Source organism: Pipistrellus kuhlii, unplaced genomic scaffold, assembly GCF_014108245.1.
Source record: "Pipistrellus kuhlii isolate mPipKuh1 unplaced genomic scaffold, mPipKuh1.p scaffold_m20_p_2, whole genome shotgun sequence".
NCBI lineage: Eukaryota > Metazoa > Chordata > Mammalia > Chiroptera > Vespertilionidae > Pipistrellus > Pipistrellus kuhlii.
The window spans coordinates 174,745,056-174,766,665 of record NW_023425515.1 but is presented as its reverse complement, the minus strand read 5'-3'; the positions used below and the strand labels follow the sequence as shown (position 1 = coordinate 174,766,665).

At 50.3% G+C, this 21,610-nt stretch overlaps 2 protein-coding genes across 7 annotated transcripts in view; both read left to right on the top strand.

Moving 5' to 3' along the window:
• Positions 1–21,610, top strand: part of GJB4 (gap junction protein beta 4) — a 45,885-nt gene that overhangs the window by 16,436 nt on the left and 7,839 nt on the right. The window contains exons 1-2 of one of the 3 annotated variants that reach the window (XR_004989091.2): positions 10,371–11,607; positions 12,706–12,939. Coding sequence is in view for 2 of the 3 variants with exons in the window: in XM_036444465.1 (XP_036300358.1) it covers positions 12,956–13,759 (804 nt within the window). In the remaining variant the exon portion in view is untranslated. Of the gene's footprint in view, positions 1–10,370; positions 11,608–12,705; positions 14,014–21,610 lie in introns of those variants that run through there. The other 2 variants (XM_045584882.1, XM_036444465.1) reach the window with 2 other exon arrangements.
• GJB5 (gap junction protein beta 5) lies at positions 6,543–10,139 on the top strand. Of its 4 annotated transcripts, none has more exons than XM_036444469.2 (2): positions 6,543–6,713; positions 9,065–10,139. In XM_036444469.2, exon 2 carries the CDS (start codon positions 9,086–9,088, stop codon positions 9,881–9,883), a length of 798 nt encoding a protein of 265 aa, XP_036300362.1. In that variant the 5' UTR covers positions 6,543–6,713; positions 9,065–9,085; the 3' UTR covers positions 9,884–10,139. The 4 variants fall into 4 exon arrangements, with proteins under 4 accessions (XP_036300362.1, XP_045440839.1, XP_036300361.1 ...); XM_045584883.1 differs by having other exon boundaries at positions 9,047–10,139; XM_036444468.2 differs by having other exon boundaries at positions 6,544–6,713; positions 9,062–10,139.

Below are 21,610 nucleotides of genomic sequence, written 5' to 3'. Positions count from 1 at the left end.
AGAAGGAAGTAGAAGAGGGTAAAGGGTGGATAGTGATTGAAGGAAGCTTGACTTGGGGTGGTGAGCACACAATACAGTATACAGATGATGTATTATAAATTTGTACATCTGAAACCTATATAATGTTATTAACCAATGTCACTCCGATCAATTCAATAAATAAGTAAATAATAAAAGCCCAGTGTGAGACATGGATTTGCATGCAAGTTGTCTATTTGGAAGGTAGCCCTGAAAAATTGCAGCACGGAGATTGGAAGTGAGGCAGGGAAGGGAAGGATGTTGATAAAGGGTGTGTGATGGAGTGAGTCACACAGCCAACTGAGCCTCATCCTACTGGGGACAGATCCCTGGGGGGAAAGTAGGACATGGGCCTCACAGTTATCTCAACAGAAGGGTGGGGAGGCTGTTGTGGGGTCGAATCCTGGGTTCAAAATAAGACCACCGGAGGCTGGTGATTTACTTAAAAAAGCAGGCAAGAATTTATTGAAATATCTTGCCAGGGCAGCCGCAAGAGTACCACACGCAGGCAGACTCCAAACGACTGTGCTGCTTTAGGGGCAGGTAGTTATTTTTAAAGGTACTGAGAAGGAAAACCCCCATTCTGTTTCAAACTGTTGTTTGGAATTTTCTGCTGTTCTTCCTAGATAAAATGTTGCTTTCTAGTTTGCTTTAGCCCGTTTGAAGAATGATGAAGATAAACTTAGCTGTCTGACCTTGCAGGCCAGAGACCAGATATGCCCACAATCTCAATACCATGCCAGGTGCACTTTTCAATTGGATAGAACAGCATTGTTTTTCAAGGCCAGCATCGAGATAACCACTAAGTGTACATAGGGCTGGCTTTTTAATAAGAAAAGAAAGTTCTGCCTGTAAACTTGCCCAGAACTTGAACTCATCCTTCCTAAGCCCATCTCATGATGAACAAAGCAAGTCTCTTCAAATTTTCCCCATGCACCATCTGACTGCTCGGGAACTCTGCAACAGTTCAAACCACGGGAATTTTCCTTTGTTCTAAATTCTGAATCCTAAAGACTATATTCTAAAAACTGGGGTCAGCCCGTAGGGTCATTTCCAGTCACATCCTGCTGGACATTGGAATGTGGCCCTATCTTGCAGAAGCAGAACTCAGTGGTTAATCTCCAAAGGTTATGGTCCCAGGCACAGGAAAATTGCCTTAGCAGGGTTTAAAAATTCAAACAGCAGTTTTTACATGAGTTGTATATTCTTAATTTCTTATTTCAGAGGCAGGTGGATTTATTCCCTAACTTCTGTCAGTCAATTGGCTGTTCCCATTGGGGCATCAATTCACTTTTCTATCTCTTCCAAGTAGAATGAATGGAAACCATCTGGCCCTATAACTGAAACCCAATTTTTGCTGCCTGCAGCCACAAAAATTAAACTCATGAGACAGATGCTGGTGAAAAAGGAAACTGATTTATTCAAGTGCCAGCTACCTGAAAAGGTGAGGCACTCTCATCACAAAGCCCTCCTTTATAAGGAGGGAGAGGCAAAGCAGAACAAAGAAATCAAGAGGATGGGATTGAAAACTTCTCTACATGCAAACCAGCACCATCTATTTCAATAAGGACCTCGAAACTGGTCAAGTGATGGTCTGGTGTGGTCATCCTGTCTTTGTCATCCTGGTTTTACATATGAAAGTCAGCAAATCTCTCGGAACTGGGGTGACTAAAGGTTGGAGTCTGTATCTTCTGAAGTTAGTTCCTAGGATTCTTATACAAACACTAGAGGCCCAGTGCATGTGTGTGTGGGGGTGGGGGGTGGGGGGTGGGGTCCCTCAGCCTAGCATCCCCCCTCTCACAATCTGGGAGCCCTCAGGGATGGAAGGCAACCCAGCGATCAGGGGAAGGCAATGCCCTCATCACACCTCTGCTGCTGCCACTGCTGTCAGAGCAAGCCTCAGCTGGCCCTGGTTACCTGAGCCTCGGGTAGCCCTGGGAAGCTGGGCAGCCACCATCCAAGGCTTGCCTGCACCTCGGGCTGGCCCTGGGAGTCCTGTGGTTGTGGGCACCACCATCTTTGAGGGAGTGGCAGACAATTAGCATATTCCCTCCTTATTGACTGTGGGCACTGCCATTTTTGTAAGGGTGTGGTGGTCAATTAGCATATTCCCTCTTTATTAGATAGGATGCTGTTTATCTGCAAATTATATATTAGCCAGAGTCAGCATTTGCAGAAACAATCTCAAATGAATGGAGGGGTAGGTTACAGTTCCCACTGTTACAGCCCCACAGACCAACTTCTCTTCTTCCCCAGGACCAAAAAGTTTTCTCTCTTTTGGGAACAGTAGTCTTGATGGTGAACTGGTGGAATTCCAGGCCACAGTGCTTACATTGCCCTTAGCCTGCTATATTCAGAGGGAGCATCAGGGGTAAGAGTGTTGGTCTCCAGAAAGAGTCCAACCCCCATGTCCCACACCCATTAACAGGGAGAACAGACAGGAAGCAAGGAGGCTGAGGGTAGTGGGAGCTGAGGGAAGAGTCAGCCTGAGCCAGAACATGTTGAAGATGATGAAAAGTCAGAAATGTCTGGCTGGAAATTGAGGGGACATAGAGAGCACAGGCGCTGTCCAGAGGTTTCTTCCCTTTTGTCTAGGCATGCTTAGATGAGCGGAAGAAGTGAAATCTTCTTCAGCCCTGATCCCTCTGCCCGCTGCCCTGCCTGTCTCCCTCCCTGATAAGGTGCAAGCTGCACTTTCTCTGCCCATTGCCCTCAAGCTCTGTCCCCACCACTCCGCTGAATTACTCTGGCAAAGGTCACCAGGGACCTCAACTGGCCTCACTGCAGGTGGGTTTCCTTGGGTGGCTCTTTCATGACTTTCTCCCCTTACCTGCCTACCCTCGTTTCTTTATCCCTGGCTATTCTTTCTCCTCTGAAGGCAACTCTTTCTTGTCTGCTTCGTAAAATGTCAATGCTCCTCCTGGACTCTCTTCTCACTCAGCGCACTCTCCCAAAGCTACTTTGTCCATTCCAATGACACTCACCACCCTCTTTGGGGCTGAGGATTCCAGCCATTCCTACCAACACTGGCTGTGGATAGTCCATGTGGCTGTCCTCCACACCCTCACTCAGCACATAAGACACTGACCCTACCAACTCCCAAACATCTGGGAAAAACCTAAGCATCACCTTACCCTATCCCCTCAAAAACCAGCTTTTCCACCCTAGCTGGCTTGGCTCAGTGGATAGAGCATCTACCTGTGGACTAAAGGGTCCCAGGTTCGATTCCAAACAAGGGCACGAGCCTGGGTTGCACACTCGATCCCCAGTGAGGGGTGAGCAGGAGGCAGCCAGTCAGTGGTTCTCTCTCATCATTTATATTTCTCTTTCTCTCTCTCTCTCTCTCTCTCCTTTCCGAAATCAATAAAAATATATTTTAAGAACAAACATCTTTTCCTCCTATATTCCTTACTTCTATCAATACACCCACCACCTGCCAAATCACCAATATAGCAAACTAGGAACCATCCTGGGTCTTCCTCCTACCTCCCCTCTACAACCAGTCAGACCCCAAACACCACCAGTTGTAATTATCCACTTTCCCAATCATTTCTGGCTCATCTCCTGCCCAAATCATTGCAGAAACTTTTTTTCGTGATCTCGCATGCCTCCTCTCTCAAACAGAGGGAGCTTTCTAAACATTCAATGGTCCTCATTCAGGACTTCAATATTTATGTGTTTGTATACTCAGTAAGATGTATTTGTTTAACCCTACATCAATACTCACGGTGCTTTCGCAGTCATTCATGGGCACACACAGCGCAGTGAAAATCCTGAGGCTGCCGACATGCACATTCCCAGCTAAGACCGAACAAGGCAACACTCTGACCTCTCGTCTGAGCTCTCGTACTGCAAACAAATGTTCTAGCTGAGATCAATTTTTTGGCACTTTTTCACATTTTTGTGCTTTTAGAAAGTGGTTTTGCTATTTGACTGGCCCCCAACCATCGTGGTCACGCAGTGCCACCCAGCGGTTCTAAGTTCAGGAAGCCCGTGATGTGCCTCATGGGGAGAGATACGTGCGTGAGGTGAGCTTTGTTCAGGCGCCAGTCAGAGTGCTGTTGGCCATTGAGTTCAGGGTCAATGATTCAACAATATATGTGAGATAAGGTGTCTTGAAATAGAAACATATATAAAACAAAGTTATATGCTGTTCAGGTTGGTGAAAATACTGCAACCAGAGGCTCGCAAGAACTTAACCCTGTATTTCCCCCCACTGGCCAACTTCAGTGTTTCCTGATTGAGTGTTCGTGGTGACTTCACACAACATAACTACGGAGAATCGTGAGAATCAACCACCAATCCAGCGGCTCCCCCCGGCCTCCTCTGCACAGAGAAAAATCCAAGTTCCTTAGCAGAGTGTTCCGGATCTTCAATGATTAAGAAGGTCCTTGCTGACCTTCCAGGCACCTTGCCTTTTGGTGCCCTCATCGCTCCCCAGCTGGCCCACACGCAAAAGCTCTTTGACTGTCTGTCTTTCCCAGAGTCCTCTGCACATGTGTGCCCACTGCCTCAAACACCTCTCCCCCTCAGCTCCTTCGGGTGATCTCCTGCACATCCTTCAAGACCCACCTTCAGTGTCACTGGTCTGGCTCCCCACTAGCAGAGCTTGACACTCCCTCCTCTGTGACATGTTTCTTAGAGCACATCTCACAGTGTTGTAGCTGACCCATTCCTACGTCTCCTCTCCCCTGTACTGGGCAACAGTGTGATGGGAAGATGGGAAGGGGGATAGATGTGTGTGACTCTCTCTGTAGGGTGTGTGCATTTTTTACGTCATTCATTCGACAAACATACATGGAGACCCAACTTGCTACCAGGCACCATTCTAGGCTCCGGGGTACAGCAGTGAACGAAACAAAGCACTAGCCCTGGCCAGATGGCTCAGTTGGTTCGAGCATCGTCTCAATATGCCAAGATTGTGAGTTCAATCCCTTGTTAGGACATAAGCAAGAGACAACCAATGAATGCATAAATAAATGGGACAACAAATCAATGTTTCTCTCTTCCCTTCCTCCCTTTCTCTAAAAAATAAATCGAGAAATAAATGTAAAACAAAAACAAAGAACACTGCCCCATGTGTGTGCAACACCGAGCCTGTAAGTGGCCTGTGTGTAACAATGTGCACACGTGGGACTGCGTTGTGCTGGTTGGGGACCTGCAGTGTTTGTGGATCTTAGACACACTGTCCATTGAATGCTGGCCCCGTGTGACCTGCTGATAAAGGGCATCTTAGAGTTAATTAGGCCAACAGGCCATGTCTACGCACTAATGAGAAACACTCCCAGGTGCTCCCTGCCTGCCCTCTCCATCTCTCCAACAGTCACTGCCTGGCCCAGGTTTTGCCTTTTTAACCCAAAGACAGCATCCATCCACATGAGATTTTTTCTGATGAGGACATCTGTCTCCCCCTCCCTGCTCTGCCTCCCTGTGTCTCAGAGAAAAAGGGCATAGGACTAGGGTAAGGGGGAGAAAGATGTTTTCTTGTGAATGCCTACCCCATGTCAGGTGTGTGGACAGCTTACATACCTCAGAGACAGCCGCGGGAAAGCTTCCTCTATGCCAGGCTCTGTGCCATCACTGCCCTCTGCGGGCAGGGGCAATAAGAACCCCAACCCATCAAGTTTGCCCTGCATCACACTCGGCGTCTTCTCAGGACACCCCTCATGGCACATGTCTCAGCACACAGCAGAGAAACAGGGCGATTGCCCAGCTCTAAAAGTAACAGAAGTGAGTTTCAGATCCAGCAGTATGAGACCCCAGATGCAGGGGTGTGGGGCCAGATGCAGGAGTGTGGGGTCAGAAACATCTGAAGGGTTCCAAATTGGATTCCAGTCAACGGCACATGTCTGAGTTGCAGGGTCGATCCCCAGTAGGGGGCATGCAGCCAATGATTCGTATCATTGATGTTTCTATCTCTCTCTCCCTCTCCCTTCCTCTCTGAACTCAATAAAAGTATATTTATTTTAAAACAAGAAAGAGCCGAAACCAGTTTGGCTCAGTGGATAGAGCATCGGTCTGCAGACTGGAAGGAAGGAAGGAAAGAAGGAAGGAAGGGAGGAAGGAAGGGAGGAAGGAAGAAAGGAAGGGAGGGAGGAAGGAAGGAAGGAAGGAAGGAAGGAAGGAAGGAAGGAAGGTAAGAGAAGGACATTCAAGTGGGGACAATTGGTGGTGCAAAGGCAGTTAGGTTGGAGACAGATCTGGGAGTCATAGCATTTCCAAAGGTAACTGAAGCTGTGGGAATGGAAGGCCACAGAGAAGCAACCAGAGAAAGAGGAGAGTCTGGAGACCAAGAAGTAACAGAGGGGAATTTTCAGAAATTTCTAGGTTACTCCCACACAAGGCCTGGGATGGGAGGACAAACAGGGGGTCAGATTGGACCTGTGGTTCTCTCCTGAGAGGATGCCAGGATTCCGGGCTGGGCACCCTGGGAAGAGTGAATACCTACGTTTCTGGGCCACTTCGGAGGCAGCCTGGGAAGGGTGGAGCCTGGCCAATCGCCCTGCTAAGGGCAGCTCCTCCCCTTCCTAGGCTGGCGCCACACCCAAACTGCAGCACTCTCTCGGGTTCCATCCCAGGAATGGGCTTCCCCAAGCACGCCTCTCTGGTTCTGACATGAGTTCCGGCTGCCTGCTGAGTCCACTGCTGGCTGTCAGGAGCCAGTCGCCGGAGAGCCCTGAGGAGTAGCCACTCAGGTAAGGTCATCTGTACCCAAATGTACCCTGTCTCTTGGTACACCTGGCAGACGGAAACCTCACTGGGGGAGAGTTGAGGAAGGTGGCCTGGACTTACCCGCCACCCTGGGTCCTGATGGTGGAGAAATAAAGGGCCCCTCCCTGCTCTGCTCTGGGATTTTCCCGACTGAGCCGAGGTGGGAGGCAGGGATTGAATGGAGAGGTGCTCACAGGGAAATCGGGAGCTGGGCAAGCAGAGCAGTGCTGCCTGGGCCTGCACGGCCCTGTCCTGCCCCACCCGACATGGGCTGGGCCTAGAGCCTCTGGGGATTCAGGGCTGGAGCCTTCTAGTTATTCCCTGAGAAGCTGCCAGGAGTTCCACCCCCTTAGCAGGACTGAGCAAAGCCTAGCTGATGATTCACAACAGGGGCCCCACTTCCTGGTGAAGGGGGTGGAGACAGAACAGTGGAGAGGGTAGAAAGCAGACACCCCAGCTTCCCTCAGCCAGGACCTACCTGGTAGAGGAGGGAGTGGGCACAGACCAGACACCCAGGCAGCTTTCCAGGAAAGGGGCCTAGCCCCAGAGTGTGGGTTCTGGAGCCAGCCTGCCTGGGTTCCGATCCCAGTTCTGCCACTTACCAGCCGTATAACTGTGAGCAGATGAGTTAACCTCGCTGTGCTCCACTTTCCTCATCCAGAAATTGGGAATAAAAAGTATCATACCCTTTCCTATAGTTGCTGCTGCATTGATTCATGCAAAAGGCTCAGAACAGAGCCTGGTGCCGCATAAACACCCAACAAGTATTGGCTCTCACCATTACCCTGCTTGACTGCTGCAGGTCCTAGGGGTCAGACAGCCTGGTGACCTTCAGCTGAGACCAGCAGTCAGCAGGGCATCAGGAGCCCCTTAAAGAGAGAGGCTGTGCGGACAAGCTCCCTAGGTCCTGGGGACCGGCAGGGTGGGACTAGTGCCTGGCCTCTCCCGGGAAGTACCAGCCAGAAGAATTCCAAGAGAGAAAGTGGGTGCCCGTCACTCTGAACAGCAGTCCCATTCCTTACATGGAGGTAAACCTGAGTCCTGTGTCTAGCACACCAGACTCGCCAGCAGGAGTAACGTCAGCAGCATCTCCCATTTTGGTGTCTTGATAAGGCTATTCCATAGGATGATGAAAATGGATTCTGTGGTCAAAGGAGTCTGGACAATACTGTATATTCTGTCCCCCTGTGGGAGATTCACCCTGTGAGTCCATTCGCCTGGTCACAAAAAGGGGCCTATTTCACAATGATCGCCTTCCTTTCTTTTCTTTTTTTTCTTTTTTTTTTTAAACATTAAATAAATGTTAGTTGTAATCTTTATTTATTTATTTTTAATATATTTTATTGACTTTTTGCAGAGAGAAAGGGAGAGAGAGTTAGAAACATTGATGAGAGAGAAACATTGATCAGCTGCCTCTTGCACGCCCCCTACTGGGGATGTGCCCACAACCAAGGTACATGCCCTTGACCGGAATCGAACCCAGGACCCTTCAGTCCGCAGGCTGATGCTCTATCCACTGAGCCAAACCAGTTTTGGCTTGCCTTCCTTTCTTGAACACCGGTTCATTTTCTCTCACTACTCCAATAGCCAGCCTACGGGATAGGGTTCCATGGAACACCAGTTTGGTAAACACTGCATTACCAGGCTACTCGAGAAAGTTTATTGTATAAAGAGAGCCGTTGACCCCTATCTTATCTTTCAGCTGGATTGCCATTGGCCTTGCTTCAGGTGAGTTGCACCTGAGCAGGATGCGTTCTAGATAATTCAACTGAGTGTTAGACCAGGTGGAAGTTTGTGGGCAAGTTTCCAGCCTCCTCTCCAACCTAATCCACCAAGTCAAAGAAAAGGCAAAGAGCAGGTTCCCTGGGGAGGGGCTGCCTAAGAGCAGTGAGCAGTGCCCAGAAAGGAGAGAAGTCTTCCCAAGGCTCACCCCCCTGAGGAGGAGGGCCAGGGCTGGAGCAGAGGGAGAAGGCAGAATGTCCCGTCTACGTAAGCCTTGGCTCTGCAGGATTGCAAGGCCAGAGCCACAAGCCCTGAGAGGACTGAGGGGCTCCCTGGACTCGCCTTCACCCACTTTTATGGATAAGAGTTGGGTTCTTTACTTAACTACTTAGGCTCCAATCCCAGCTCTGCACCTAATAGTTGTGTAACCTTGTATCACCCCTCTAAACCTCAGTTTCCTCCATCTGTAAAATAGGCTCAGTGATAGAACCTAGCTCCTCTGGGGCTGCGAGGATTAGAGACGATGACATGTTTCTCTAAAGTGCTCCCAGTGACTACTTGATAAATGTGGGGGACTCTTACTATCATTCCCCAGCAGCAGCAGCAGCAGCAGCAGCCGACACCTGGATCCACCATGAACTGGGGGATCTTCGAGTCGCTCCTAAGTGGGGTCAACAAGTACTCCACGGCCTTCGGGCGCATCTGGCTGTCCCTGGTCTTCATCTTCCGGGTGCTGGTGTACTTGGTGACAGCGGAGCGTGTGTGGAGTGATGACCACAAGGATTTCGACTGCAACACCCGCCAGCCAGGCTGCTCCAACGTCTGCTTTGACGAGTTCTTCCCCGTGTCCCACGTGCGCCTCTGGGCCCTGCAGCTCATCCTTGTCACGTGCCCCTCACTGCTGGTGGTCATGCACGTGGCCTACCGGGAGGCGCGGGAGAAGAAGCACCAGGAGGCAGTGGGGGAGGAGGGCGGGCGCCTCTACCAGAACCCCGGCAAGAAGCGGGGTGGGCTCTGGTGGACTTATGTCTTCAGCCTGGTGTTCAAGGCCGGCATAGACATCACCTTCCTCTACGTGTTCCACTCATTCTACCCCAGATACACCCTACCCCCGGTGGTCAAGTGCCACGCGGCCCCCTGTCCCAACATCGTGGACTGCTTCATCTCCAAGCCCTCGGAGAAGAACATTTTCACCCTCTTCATGGTCGTCACAGCCGCCGTATGCATCCTGCTCAACCTCGTGGAGCTGGCCTACCTGGTGAGCAAGAGGTGCCGGGAGTGCATGGCTGCAAGGAGAGCCAGGATGGCTGGCGCCTCTCCCTGCAAACAGCAGGACCTCCTGTCCGGGGACCTCATCTTCCTGGGCTCAGACGCTCCCCCTCCTCTCTTACCAGACCTCGCTCGGGACTATGTGAAGAAAACCATCCTGTGAGGGGCTGCCTGCGCTGGGCTGGCCGGGTGGGCCCAGCATCTGTCACGGGTGCAGCCTTGGCGGTGGGAAGGGAGCTCCCGCCACCTGCCCAGCTGTGTGGCCTTGGGCACTTCCGTTTCCTTTGGTGTAAAATGGAGATGGTGGCGCCACCTCATTGGATGGTTGCTATGAGGGAGAGTTTCATTAGAGAACAGATGTGCAACCCACTTTCGTGTGTGGGACCCATGGCTAGGGATTAATAAAAGTCCACTCCTCCTGCCGAAATCGGTTTGGCTCAGTGGATAGAGCATCAGCCTGCGGACTGAAGGGTCCTGGGTTCGATTCCGGTCAAGGGCATGTACCTTGGTTGCGGGCACATGTGCAGTAGGGGGTGTGCAAGAAGCAGCTTATTGATGATTCTCTCTCATCGATGTTTCTAACTCTCTATCCCTCTCTCTTCCTCTCTGTAAAAAAATCAATAAAATATTAAATAAATTTTTAAAAAGTTCACTCCTCCGCTGATTCAAGGTGCCCTTTGCTTCCTCGGCCTTTGTGACCCTTATTGGGTCATTCGGTCACTCTCTCTGCCCTTGGTCCAGCCAGATGGGGGCCATGCTCTCCCCCAGCAAGGGTGCCCAGCACTCCTAGGGGGCATGCTGCCTGCTCCTGTTGCAGTGTCAGGCCTGCAAAGAGCAAGCATCTTAGAGCCTGGGGAGCGGCGTGGGGCAGCCGAAGTTCAGGACTGGCATCAGAAGGCTTGCATTCCAGCCCAGGTTTCATCGGGACTCTGGGAAAGGGACTGCGGCTCCTGTCCAAATGGGTGAATGCACCTGTGGGGCTGTTCAGAGGACTGATGAGCTCATGGTTGTGCATGGGCTTAGCCGGCTGTAAAAGGCCACATAAATGTTAATCATTGGTATTAGGGAGCGCTGGATAAAATGCTTGTGGGAAATGCGGCAGAGCCCCTCCCTGGCTACACATTAACCTTCACTGCCCTGAGGCCCCTCTGCACTCCCACTGGGTCCCACTGGGTCCACTCCAGCTTCCCCGGAGGCCTGGCCACAGGACTGATATCTGGGGCATGTCATGCCGCCCACCTGCACTCCTTGTCTCCACCAGGGCAGTAGGTCCCCTCTTTTAGAACACAGCCAGCCCCTCCCATCCCTACACACCTTACCAGCAGCCCAAGCTCTAGTCCCTAGAAATGCCCCACCACGGTAGGAGGCTGAATTAAGATTGCCCCTTTCCATAAATGTCAACTGCTGAGGACTTCAGAACCAGCCTTCCAGAGAAAGGGGCAGGAGGGAGGCCTGGGGACAGGGGGCAACAAAGCAACAAAAAGTGGACAGGAGCAATGCCATTGTTTCTGGCCTGGGTCTGGAGAATGAGGATACCAGGCAGGCTCCTGCTCCAGACCCCCATACTTCCCCTCCTTCCCGCCACACACACCCCCGCTCCTCACTGCAGTCTCACCCACATACCTGCCAGACCAGGTAGCTCGACCCAGCCATGCCCAGCCAGGCTGGGGAAGGCGTGGGCCAGAAGAAAAGAGCCACAGGTGTTTGCTCTGAATATGTGCCCGGGGAAGTCCGCCAGCCTGCCTGCCCACCCGCTTACTCTCCTTGGCTCATTGGCTCAGAAAGCCCCACCCAGCAGGGCAGTAAAGAACAAAAGCTGCCTCTAGGAGGCCCGTAGGCAGACGGGCCAGCCCAGGGACTGGAGAGAAGCTTCGGGACCCAAGGGAGGTGAGGACCAAATTGGGCAGGAGGCTGGGCTGGGAAACAGAGGCCAACAGGTCTGAGGATCCCAGGGAACCTTGGTTGTGGGCTGGGCTCCAGGGAAAAGCAGAGGGGACTGAGAATCCCTGGGGGGAAAACAGGGAAGCCCCAAAGAGGGGAATGAATGTCCTTCCAGACTGAATAGAGAACAGAGGACCAGAGGAGAGACTCAGGAAGATGTGGTGTTCCTATTTGGTTTAGCAAACATTGTGTGTTCACTGGGCCAGGCCCAGTGCTGAGTCCTGTGGATACAGAGATGATAAGACACGGAGCTGCCCTCCAGAACGGTAGTCTGGCATAGAAGATATTAAATAGACCATCTGAGTGTCCATGAGAGAAGGAGGATGCTCAGAAAATGTCTCAAAGGCATGAGGTCTGAAGACACTGAGATCTGAGACAGACAGAGGAGGGACTGGGTCAGAGATGGAACATGATGATACTCCAATTAGGGGATGTGGAGGATGGAGCACCCAGGACAGGGACCTGAGTGGAAATAATAGGAGATATGGCTAGCAAACAGCCACTAAGCAAATGCAGAAGGGGATGACCATGAGAGAAAAGGTAAATGGGGGGAGGACAGTGCCAGAATCCCGCCTCTGTCCCTGCCCCAGTCCCTCCCCTAAAGCCACAATGGTAGTAATTCCAGAGGAACCCACTGTGGTCAGGACAGTCAGCAAACGGGACCAGCACCCAGAGGGTGGGGACTGGGTGGGCCAGGATGATGCCAAGCCACCATTGTTCCAAAGAGAGAGCCTGTTTGGTTTGGGAGGGAAAGTCAAGGTGGGGATGTCCTGGGGCCAGAGAGAAGGAATGAGAATGGATATCACTCAAGTGTGTGCCTAAGAGGTTGATAGGAAGGCTCAGGGCCTGGCTCCTATTGGAGGAAACTGGAGGATAAAGACACACATCCCTCCCTCTTGCCCTGGTCCAGCCCTGGAGCGAACGGCAGAGTGGATCAGTTCATCCACACCTTCCTGCTTCTCTAGAAGTCGGTGACCCACAGGGCTGAAAGGAGTCAGAGGTTGGCAGGACGATTATCCCTCACATGTATCTATTACTTTATAGAATAAAATATCCCCTGATTTTGGAACTGGAAGACAGAAGTTCAAGACCAGCTCCGCCACTTCCGGCTGTGCCTCTCTGGGCCTTAGTTCGCTCCCTGTGAAATGGGGCCAGTGGCAATCCCTGCCCCGCCAAGTCATAGCGAGTGAGGACATGAGGACACTGTGGTTGTGAAAGAGTTCTGCCGATCACACCTTTAATAAAGGGCACCCCTTTCCAGGTTCTCTGAGTGGGCGCGTGAGGAGCCACCAGCATGAACTGGGGGTCCCTGCAGGGCCTCCTGAGTGGGGTCAACAAGTACTCCACAGCGCTCGGCCGCATCTGGCTGTCAGTGGTGTTCATCTTCCGGGTGCTGGTGTTCGTGGTGGCAGCGGAGGACGTGTGGGATGACGAGCAGAAGGACTTCATCTGCAACACCAAGCAGCCAGGCTGCCCCAACGTGTGCTACGATGAGTTCTTCCCCGTGTCCCACGTGCGCCTCTGGGCCCTGCAGCTCATCCTGGTCACCTGCCCCTCGCTGCTGGTGGTCATGCACGTGGCCTACAGGGAGGAGCGGGAGCGGAGGTACCGCCTGAAGCACGGGCCCAACGCCCCGTCCCTGTACGACAACCCAAGCAAGAAGCGGGGTGGCCTCTGGTGGACCTACCTGCTGAGCCTCGTCTTCAAGGCCGCCGTGGACTCCGGCTTCCTCTACACCTTCCACCGCCTCTACGAGGGCCACTACGACATGCCCCGCGTGGTGGCCTGCTCCCAGCCGCCCTGCCCCCACACCGTGGACTGCTACATATCCCGGCCCACGGAGAAGAAGGTCTTCACCTACTTCATGGTGGCCACGGCTGTGATCTGCATCCTGCTCAACCTCAGTGAGGTTGCCTACCTGGTGGGCAAGAGGTGCCTGGAGATTGTGGGCCCCAGGCGCCACCGGTCTCGGCGCCGGAGTCGCCTGCACGATTCGTGCCCCCCTTATGCCCTCTCCCAGGGAGACCACCCCCAAGATGGGAACTCTGTCCTAATGAAGGCCAGCTCGGCCGTGGTGGATGCAGGTGGGTACCCGTGACCTGTGAGGTTGGCAACAGGGACCACCACGTCCCCCACCTGCTCCCCGAGGCCACACAGGGCAGTGGCACTTGATGCAGTGAGGCATGCGAGGAAGGGGGCTGTTGGGGCTCAGGAAGCCGAGCCAGGGGCCAGCCCTGGGGGGGCAGTGCTGCCTCAGGGCCCTGAGCCCCAGGGGAAGAAGGTTTCATGGCAGGCATTTGATATATGGCAATAGGGGATGTCAAAACCCTTAATAAATGTGATTTTTCTCAGCACCTTGCAGACCAGGTGGGGAGTGATGAGTAGAGAGCAGAGGGGGTCACAACTACCTTGGAGAGGAGGCCAGGACCACACAATGGGCACCTGAGCCTGGGAACATCAGATCCTGGTTCAGCCATCACCACACACACACACATACACAAACACACATATACGAAGTGTGCCCTCAGGACATGGTGGGGAATACCAAAGGCAGAGACGTATCCAGGGGTTTCTGGACTCTGTAACCAACTGGCCAGGCAGGAAAGGGACCCCAAGAGACCCTGGGTCCAGCACAGGTCAGTTCTCAGCGAGCGTTCTTCAGATGAATGTGTGATGCTCAGGAGGCCACTGCCTCCCCATCCAGCCTCCCTGACTCTCCCAGCACAGGTCCCGGGTGGGTGAGTGCCCTCTGAGGGGAGGAGGGGAGGTCTAGTGGAAGTGGATGGTGCTGAGAGCAAGTCCAGGATGAGAATCTGCCAGGGTGTTGAGGAGGCATATCCCCACAGGCCAGAAGCCCATTGAGAGCATCCAAGCCAAAGGGTCCCTCACAGATCCTCCAGTCTGAGGAGTTTTCCTTCTCTTTCCTGGATACACATTCCCTCATTCTCCTCCACCCCCACCTCACTACTCAGACCTTGGCAACTTCCAAAACCTCACCTCCAGCCTGGACCTGCCTGAATCCCAGAGCGCCCACCAACCGCCCACAGGGCGACCCTCCAGGAGGCCCCGGGGCATCTCCCCTCAGCAGGTCCCAAACCTGCCCTCCTCATAGACCATGCCACACCCCGTGAAGGGCACTGCCAGTTGTCCAAGCCAGGAGCTAGACTGCCATCCTCATCCCCTCCCATCTCCTCAACCCCTCACACCCCACATCCCAATGCAGCACCAAATCCCACTGTTGCAGCCCTGCAATGCCCCCTGAGTCTGCCCCTCTTTTCCCAACCCACAGTCTTAACATCTCACTGGGCCCCTCCCCTCTGCCCTCCACTATAAGGACAGAGTGGTTTTTCTGTATAGGAATCTGACCATGTTGTTCCTTCTGCATTAAAAATTCTAGGGTGGAAGAAAAAGAGGGCATAGAGGGGATAAATGGTGATGGAAAGAATAAAATAAATAAAATAAAATATGCCCTAGCTGGTTTTGCTCAGTGGATAGAGCATCAGCCTGCAGACTGAAGGGTCCCAGGTTCAATTCCGTTCAAGGGCACATGCCCAGGTTTGCGGGTCAACCTCAATAGGGGGCATGCAGGAGGCAGCCAATCAATAATTCTCTCTCATTGTTGATGTTCCTATCTCTCTCTCTTCCTTTCTGAAATCAATAAAAATATATTTTAAATAAATAAGTAAAAAAAATCTTCTACCACCACCCACCATTTCCCTAAACCTGGACCCCCCCTGGCCTCCCCAACCTCACCTGCTTCCTCCCTCCTTGTACCCATCAATAATACCAAAGGGCTCCTGGTTCCCCAACCAGACACAGCATGCTGTGTTATGCCTTGTGCCTACAGACATGCTGTTCCCTCTGCCTGAAATGCCCTTTCTCCCTCCTCTCGGATACTTCCTAGAACCTCAGAGAAAGCCTTTACCACCTTCTCCAAGCACCAGTCTAGCTTCTGCCTCTGTTATTTTCCCCAAATTGGAGCAGTCGTTTCTCTCCATCAGTCTGTGAGCCCTTTACGGGCAGGGCAGGGCAGGCCGCTGAGTCATCTAGGCCCGGCTGCCTCCAATAAATGCTTGTGAACTGAGTAAATGGGCTGTGAGCTGTGTGGCGGAAAGAACTGGATCTTGCTCATCTGAATCGTCTACCACACCTCACCCAGAAAGTTCGGCAAAGTGTTTTCTCTTAATTTGTTTGTATGTATGTTGTGTTGTTGTTTTACTAACTAAGGCCAGCCTAAAGTTCTCATTCATAGGTGAGGAAACTTCGGCCTAGGGATGGAGGAGACCTAAATCCACACAGAGTCTGGGATGAGTCTATGGAGGCTGTGGCCCCTGTGGTCAAATAGAGAGCTTCCATGTTCAACCCGGATTATGGGACAAGATCAGGGTCCTGGGAAGCAGAGCCAGCAACAGGAGTTTGTGTGCATGTGAAGGAAGGAGCAAGGGAAGCGGGATAGGGAAGGGGCAGAGCTGAGCAGGGTATGTGCTCGTGGAAGCTTAGCCTTGGCCTGAGCCTTATGGAGTAAGGGACCTTTGGATCATAAAGCCCACTATAGAGCTGTCCCCACTGAAGGCAAAGGCATCAGGCTTTGAAACTTTCAAATCAGTTCGTGATTGGCTACAAAGTCACCTTGAGGACAGGAGGGCAGAAGGAGGTGGTGGCTCCTGCCCAGTCAAGATCAATTCACCCTGGGCATGTGCCATGAGTGACCAACATTCACAGCAGCTGGAGAATGGGTGTCCTCAGAACAGAGGTATGGGAAGGGTGCCCAATACCATCTACTGAACTTCAGAAATCAAGGGCAACTCTACCTCCAAAGAAAAACCAGTTCAAAACCAGGTAACCTCCACACTTCTCAGACCAAGGTAGTTCCCATGTGCAGACCAGTGGACTAACCATAGTCAACTCCCTCTGAGATCCCAGATTTCCCATTCCAGGGGCTGCTTCTGGGAGAGCATCCTGGGACCTGACAACTTTTATGGCAGTCCTCTTCATGTGTAGTGTTCCCAGAGGTTTCAAGTTCTGGGCCATTGACCCAAACAAGGATGGAACACTATCTGATCACCCTGAGGGCTCCAGAAGGGCCTGGATAACATTTCAGTCATCTTACTCTTATCTTCATCCCACCCACACTCTCCAGACCCTGATACTGCCCTCATTACCACTCTCAGACCTTTCTACCTCCACCTTCTTGAAAACTCTTTGTTTAGCTTAGGCCCCTGCCATCTTTCTCTTCCATCTTCTGCTGGCCCACATTGCTGCCACCTACTTCTCATTCCCTTAAAGATTTGAAACCTACACGATCCTATTAACCAATGTCACTCCAATGAATGAGAGAGAGAGAGAGAGAGAGAGAGAGAGAGAGAGAGAGAGAGAGAGAGAGAGAGAGAGATTTGGGCACATGACTTGGTCTTCTGGTATTCTCTCACAGCCCGAGGTCATGGTGACCACCTGTGTATGACTCTGTCCTTTTAATTCTATGCACTCCTATTCTCTCATGACCTCCTCCTCCACTCCATTTAGCTATATACTCACAGGACCACACCCCAGACTTCGTCTTCACTCAGAACTGCTACACTTCTAGAATCTTCCACTTAATTCAAATCAACAAGTATTTATTGTCCACTTTTATGTGATAGGCCCCAAGCTAGGTGCTGAGGACACACCTGGGGAGAATCAAACACAATCCCTGACTTCATGGAGCTTCCATTTTATGAAAAGAAAGGCTTCTAAAATCCTGGTGTCCTAGGGAAGCATGGGGTGCTAGGAGCAGGGGAAGGTGAATCCAACATCCAGAACATCCAGGCATCCAGGAAAAAATTCCCTGAGATTTCTTAAGCTGACACCTAAAGAAAGAGGAGGATTTTGCCAAGCAACACAGGGAGGGGATTCCAGGCAGAAGGGCCAGAACATAAAAGACCTAAAAAGGGAGAGTCAACCAAGTGAGGGGTCAGGCTGAAGAAGAGAGTAACTAGGTCATGCAGGGCTTTTTTTGTAAAACCCTGTTAATGGTTTTGGACTTTACCCTAAAGACAATGAAAAGTCAGTGTAGAGATTTAGCACAGAAGTAACATGGTCTAATTTGCAGTATCTGTGGTTACAGCGCAGAGAAAGGAGCCAGAGCAGGGATGGCTACCTATTTGGGAACTGACACTAATAATCCATTTGAGAAACAGTGGCCCAAACTAGGGTGTACACAGTGGGAATGGAAAGAAGTAGCTGGGTTTAAGAAATGTTTGCAAGATAGAATCAAAAAGATTTGATGGTTGATTGGGTGTGGGGAATCAGTTTGAGACAGAAATCAAAGTGACGCCCAAGTTTCTGGCTCTGGGTGGTGGTGCATTTACCCAGGGGAGGAGCAGGTTTCAGACAGGGCTGAGTCTGAGACACAAATAAGATCTCTTTATCTCCTCTCACTCATGGACCATCTCAGCCCTTGGCTCAATGTATCTTTTGATTATTACGCTTATTATCATTCTTGATGATTTCACATCCAACACCTTGACCTCTCAGTTCCTTAACTTCCTTGCTTCTAACCATCTTTTTCTCCACCCATTGAACCCACCCACATGAGTGCTCACACCCTAGACCTTTCCTATATCAAGAGCTGCATCATCTCCTATCTATCCAGCTCACTCACTCTGCCTCCCACTCCAGCAATCCCATCTGTTAACCCAGCACCATTCCACCATCCATCACCCCCTTCACATCCTCTCATCCTTTCCCATCTTGGACTCCATAGATCACATGCAATTGCTGGTTGTAGATATCCTCCATCCCTTGCCTTTCAGTGCTTCTGTAGTTACTCACCAGGCAAGACCCTAACTCCAGTTAAGCCCAGCTCTCCATGTGGCACCTATTACAGAGCACCTGGATTGAATGGTTTCAATGGAGACTTCTGACCACAACCTCGTGTGGGAACTCAGCACCTCCAAAAAATGCTACGTTTTCCTAAAACTTTAACACTATTCTCAAAGATGACTGTATCTCTCTTTCTCCCCTCCCAAAACCTCTAGCTCCCATTCTAATCTTCCATTTCCGCTGCTGGCCAGGCCTTATATGCCTCCAGGAAATAGAAGCAATAAGCAAGCACTAAGTTATCTCCCCCATCCCCACCAAGTCTGTCAACCCCCTGGCATGAGTGCCCATTCACTCTGCCTTCTCCCTAGTAAACATGGATGAGGGGTCTCTGCTCTGGATACATCTCCTCTTCGCTTGGACACTGGGCCCCATCACCTCTCACTTACTCTGGTCTGTTTCATAGTTGTTGCTCCATAGTCCCTTTCTGTAAATATGTTGTTTTCCTCTCTCCCTTTTTTTTTTTTTTTTTTTTTTTTTTAACAGCCAGGAATGCCCACCTGGTGGGGCGGGCCAGGGTGTCTCTGGAGCCCCAGGTGCTGCCCAGCCTTCTCTTTCCCATTTTTTTATTTCTCAATCCCCTCTTAACACCACATCCTTCTCTAGCTACTGCCCCTTTTACTAAATAAATAAATAAATAAATAAATAAATAAATAAATCCTCTACACTTGCTATCTTCTCTCCCTCACCACATTTACCCATCCTAGTCAGGACTACTCTTTTTAAGGTCACCAATGGCCAATAAATTGGCAAATCAAAATGGTCAGTTCTTTGTCCACATCTTACTCCCTCAACAACATTTGACCTTGAGAGCTCCCTCCTTAAACACTGTCTTCCCTTGGCTTCAAGCAGTATCCTTGCCTGGCTTTTTTCTACCTCACCAATAGCTCTTTCTTGATCCCCATTGATGCCTCTCCTTCCTCTTGATGGTCTCTAAGAGCAGGATGCCCCAGGAAGCAATTCTCTACTCTCTTTTCCTTTCTTTAAATATATATTTACCCCCTCTGTGATCTTGTCCAGTATCATCTATAAAACCATCTATAAAGTGATTACTCCCACATTTATATGTTCAGACCCAACTACTCCCAGGAGTTTTACTCTTATGTATTCAAATTCTTTCTGGTAACCAAAAACTGGCCTCCTAATCCCCACAACATGTTGTCTCCCTGTCTTCCCCATCTTGGAAGATGACATCCCCATTCATCCAACTGCTCAATTCAAAAACCGAGATCTCTCTTTCTTCATAATTGTATCCATCATTAATTAGCAAGTCATGTTAGATATAATTCCAGAATATGATCAAAGTCTATTCCCTTCCTACCATCTCCAATGCTTCTATCCCAGGCCAAGCCACCTCATTGAACACCTGGATACGTGCCCCAGATGGCTCCCTGCCTCTAACTCTAGCTTCTCTGCAATTCTTGTTCCATGTGGCAGCCTGAGAAATCGTTCTATCATGTAAATCAGATCAGTCAAGTCACTCCCTTGCTTAAACCCTCCAAATGGCCCTAACCGGTTTGGCTCAGTGGATAGAGTGTCAGCCTGCTGACTAAAAGGTCCCAGGTTTGATTCTGGTCAAGGGCATGTACCTTGGTTGCAGGCACATCCCCAGTAAGCGGGTGTGTAGGAGGCAGCTGATCAAAAAAAAAAAAAAATCCATAAAATATTTGACTTCCAAATGACTTCCCATCGTGGCCATAAAAATGAAAACAAACCAAACTCTTTTCCATGACCTGCAAGGTTAGGCCTTGGCTGCTTCTCCAAACTCATTTCCCTGAGTCCTCCCCTTCCCCATGCTCACACTGGCCTTCTCCCATCTCAAGGTCTTTTCACTAGCTTCTGCTGACAACACTCTTACCCAGACCTTCACATGGTTGTCTCCTCAGTGTTCACTTCTCAACTCAAACATCCTCTCTGACCCATTCTTTCCAGATGAAGCAAACACACTACACACAGTCACTCTGACACATGACCCCATTTGATCTTCTTCATAGCATTTACTGGTATATGACATGTTCTTCATTGTTTACATGCTTTTCTCTCTGTTATCCTACTGGGATGCACTCCTTGAGAACAGGGACCCTGTCCTGTCCCCCCGCCTTTACCCACCAGCATCTAGAACAGCGATTGGCACCCAGGTGGAAATGATTAGTAGGCTGTTGGATAGAAGGGGGGAAAGGACTGGTCAGGAGATATGGATTGGGGGTTGTCAGCAAAACACCTGAATATAAGATAAGTTTTTGCTCCAAAATTATCCCTCACGTAAGCAGGATTTATCTTATACTCAAGTCCTTATGAGAAGTCTACATCATGGTGCATGCTCTCAATTACTGCCTTTTGAATAGCAAAATTCTCTTTGGGGAATCTCATTAGCCTGAAATAACCTCAATCAATGAAGTTCTGGATTTTCATGGAGGTGTCATGGCAGAATCAGAAAAAAAGTGGAGGCAAACACATTGCACACAGACTCAATCATTATTCCTATGGGGTGTTGCAAGTATTGTCTTTTTAAGCAATCCCTTTTTAAAAACCACTTAAAGAGCAATAAAGGAAGTAGTTATGTTGTGGAGCTGACAAATACGCACCTACCAGATTTGTTTTTAATTCATGCATCCTAATATTATGCAACCAGGCTTTTGTGGCAATGAATAAAGTTCCCAGCATCATACACAGATTGAAAACGTGCTGTTTCACAAATATTTGAGCAAACACAAAGTTTGTGTGTTCTGTGAAAGGTTAATGATAACAAACTCTTAATGAATATTGACACAGGTATAAAAGAATGTTAAAAACTTAAATAAAATTGCTTCATGAAATGTGAGTGGGATGTAAAATAACACATCTTACTACACTGTTTATGTAATATGTGATTTTTGAAGTGTATAGCAAACTAAGTTAATAAATTACTTCAACCATGCTAAAAGTTTGTGTTCAAGTCAGACCCCAGAGTTTTTGGAGAGTCCCCTCATAGGGAATATAGGGGTTGCTTTTTACTTGGAGACACTTTCTATTTGGGCCTCAACAGTAGGTGGAAATTAGAACCTTGAGAGTGGCTAACACTGTATAGAGACTCAGGGGGAGAGATGAGAAA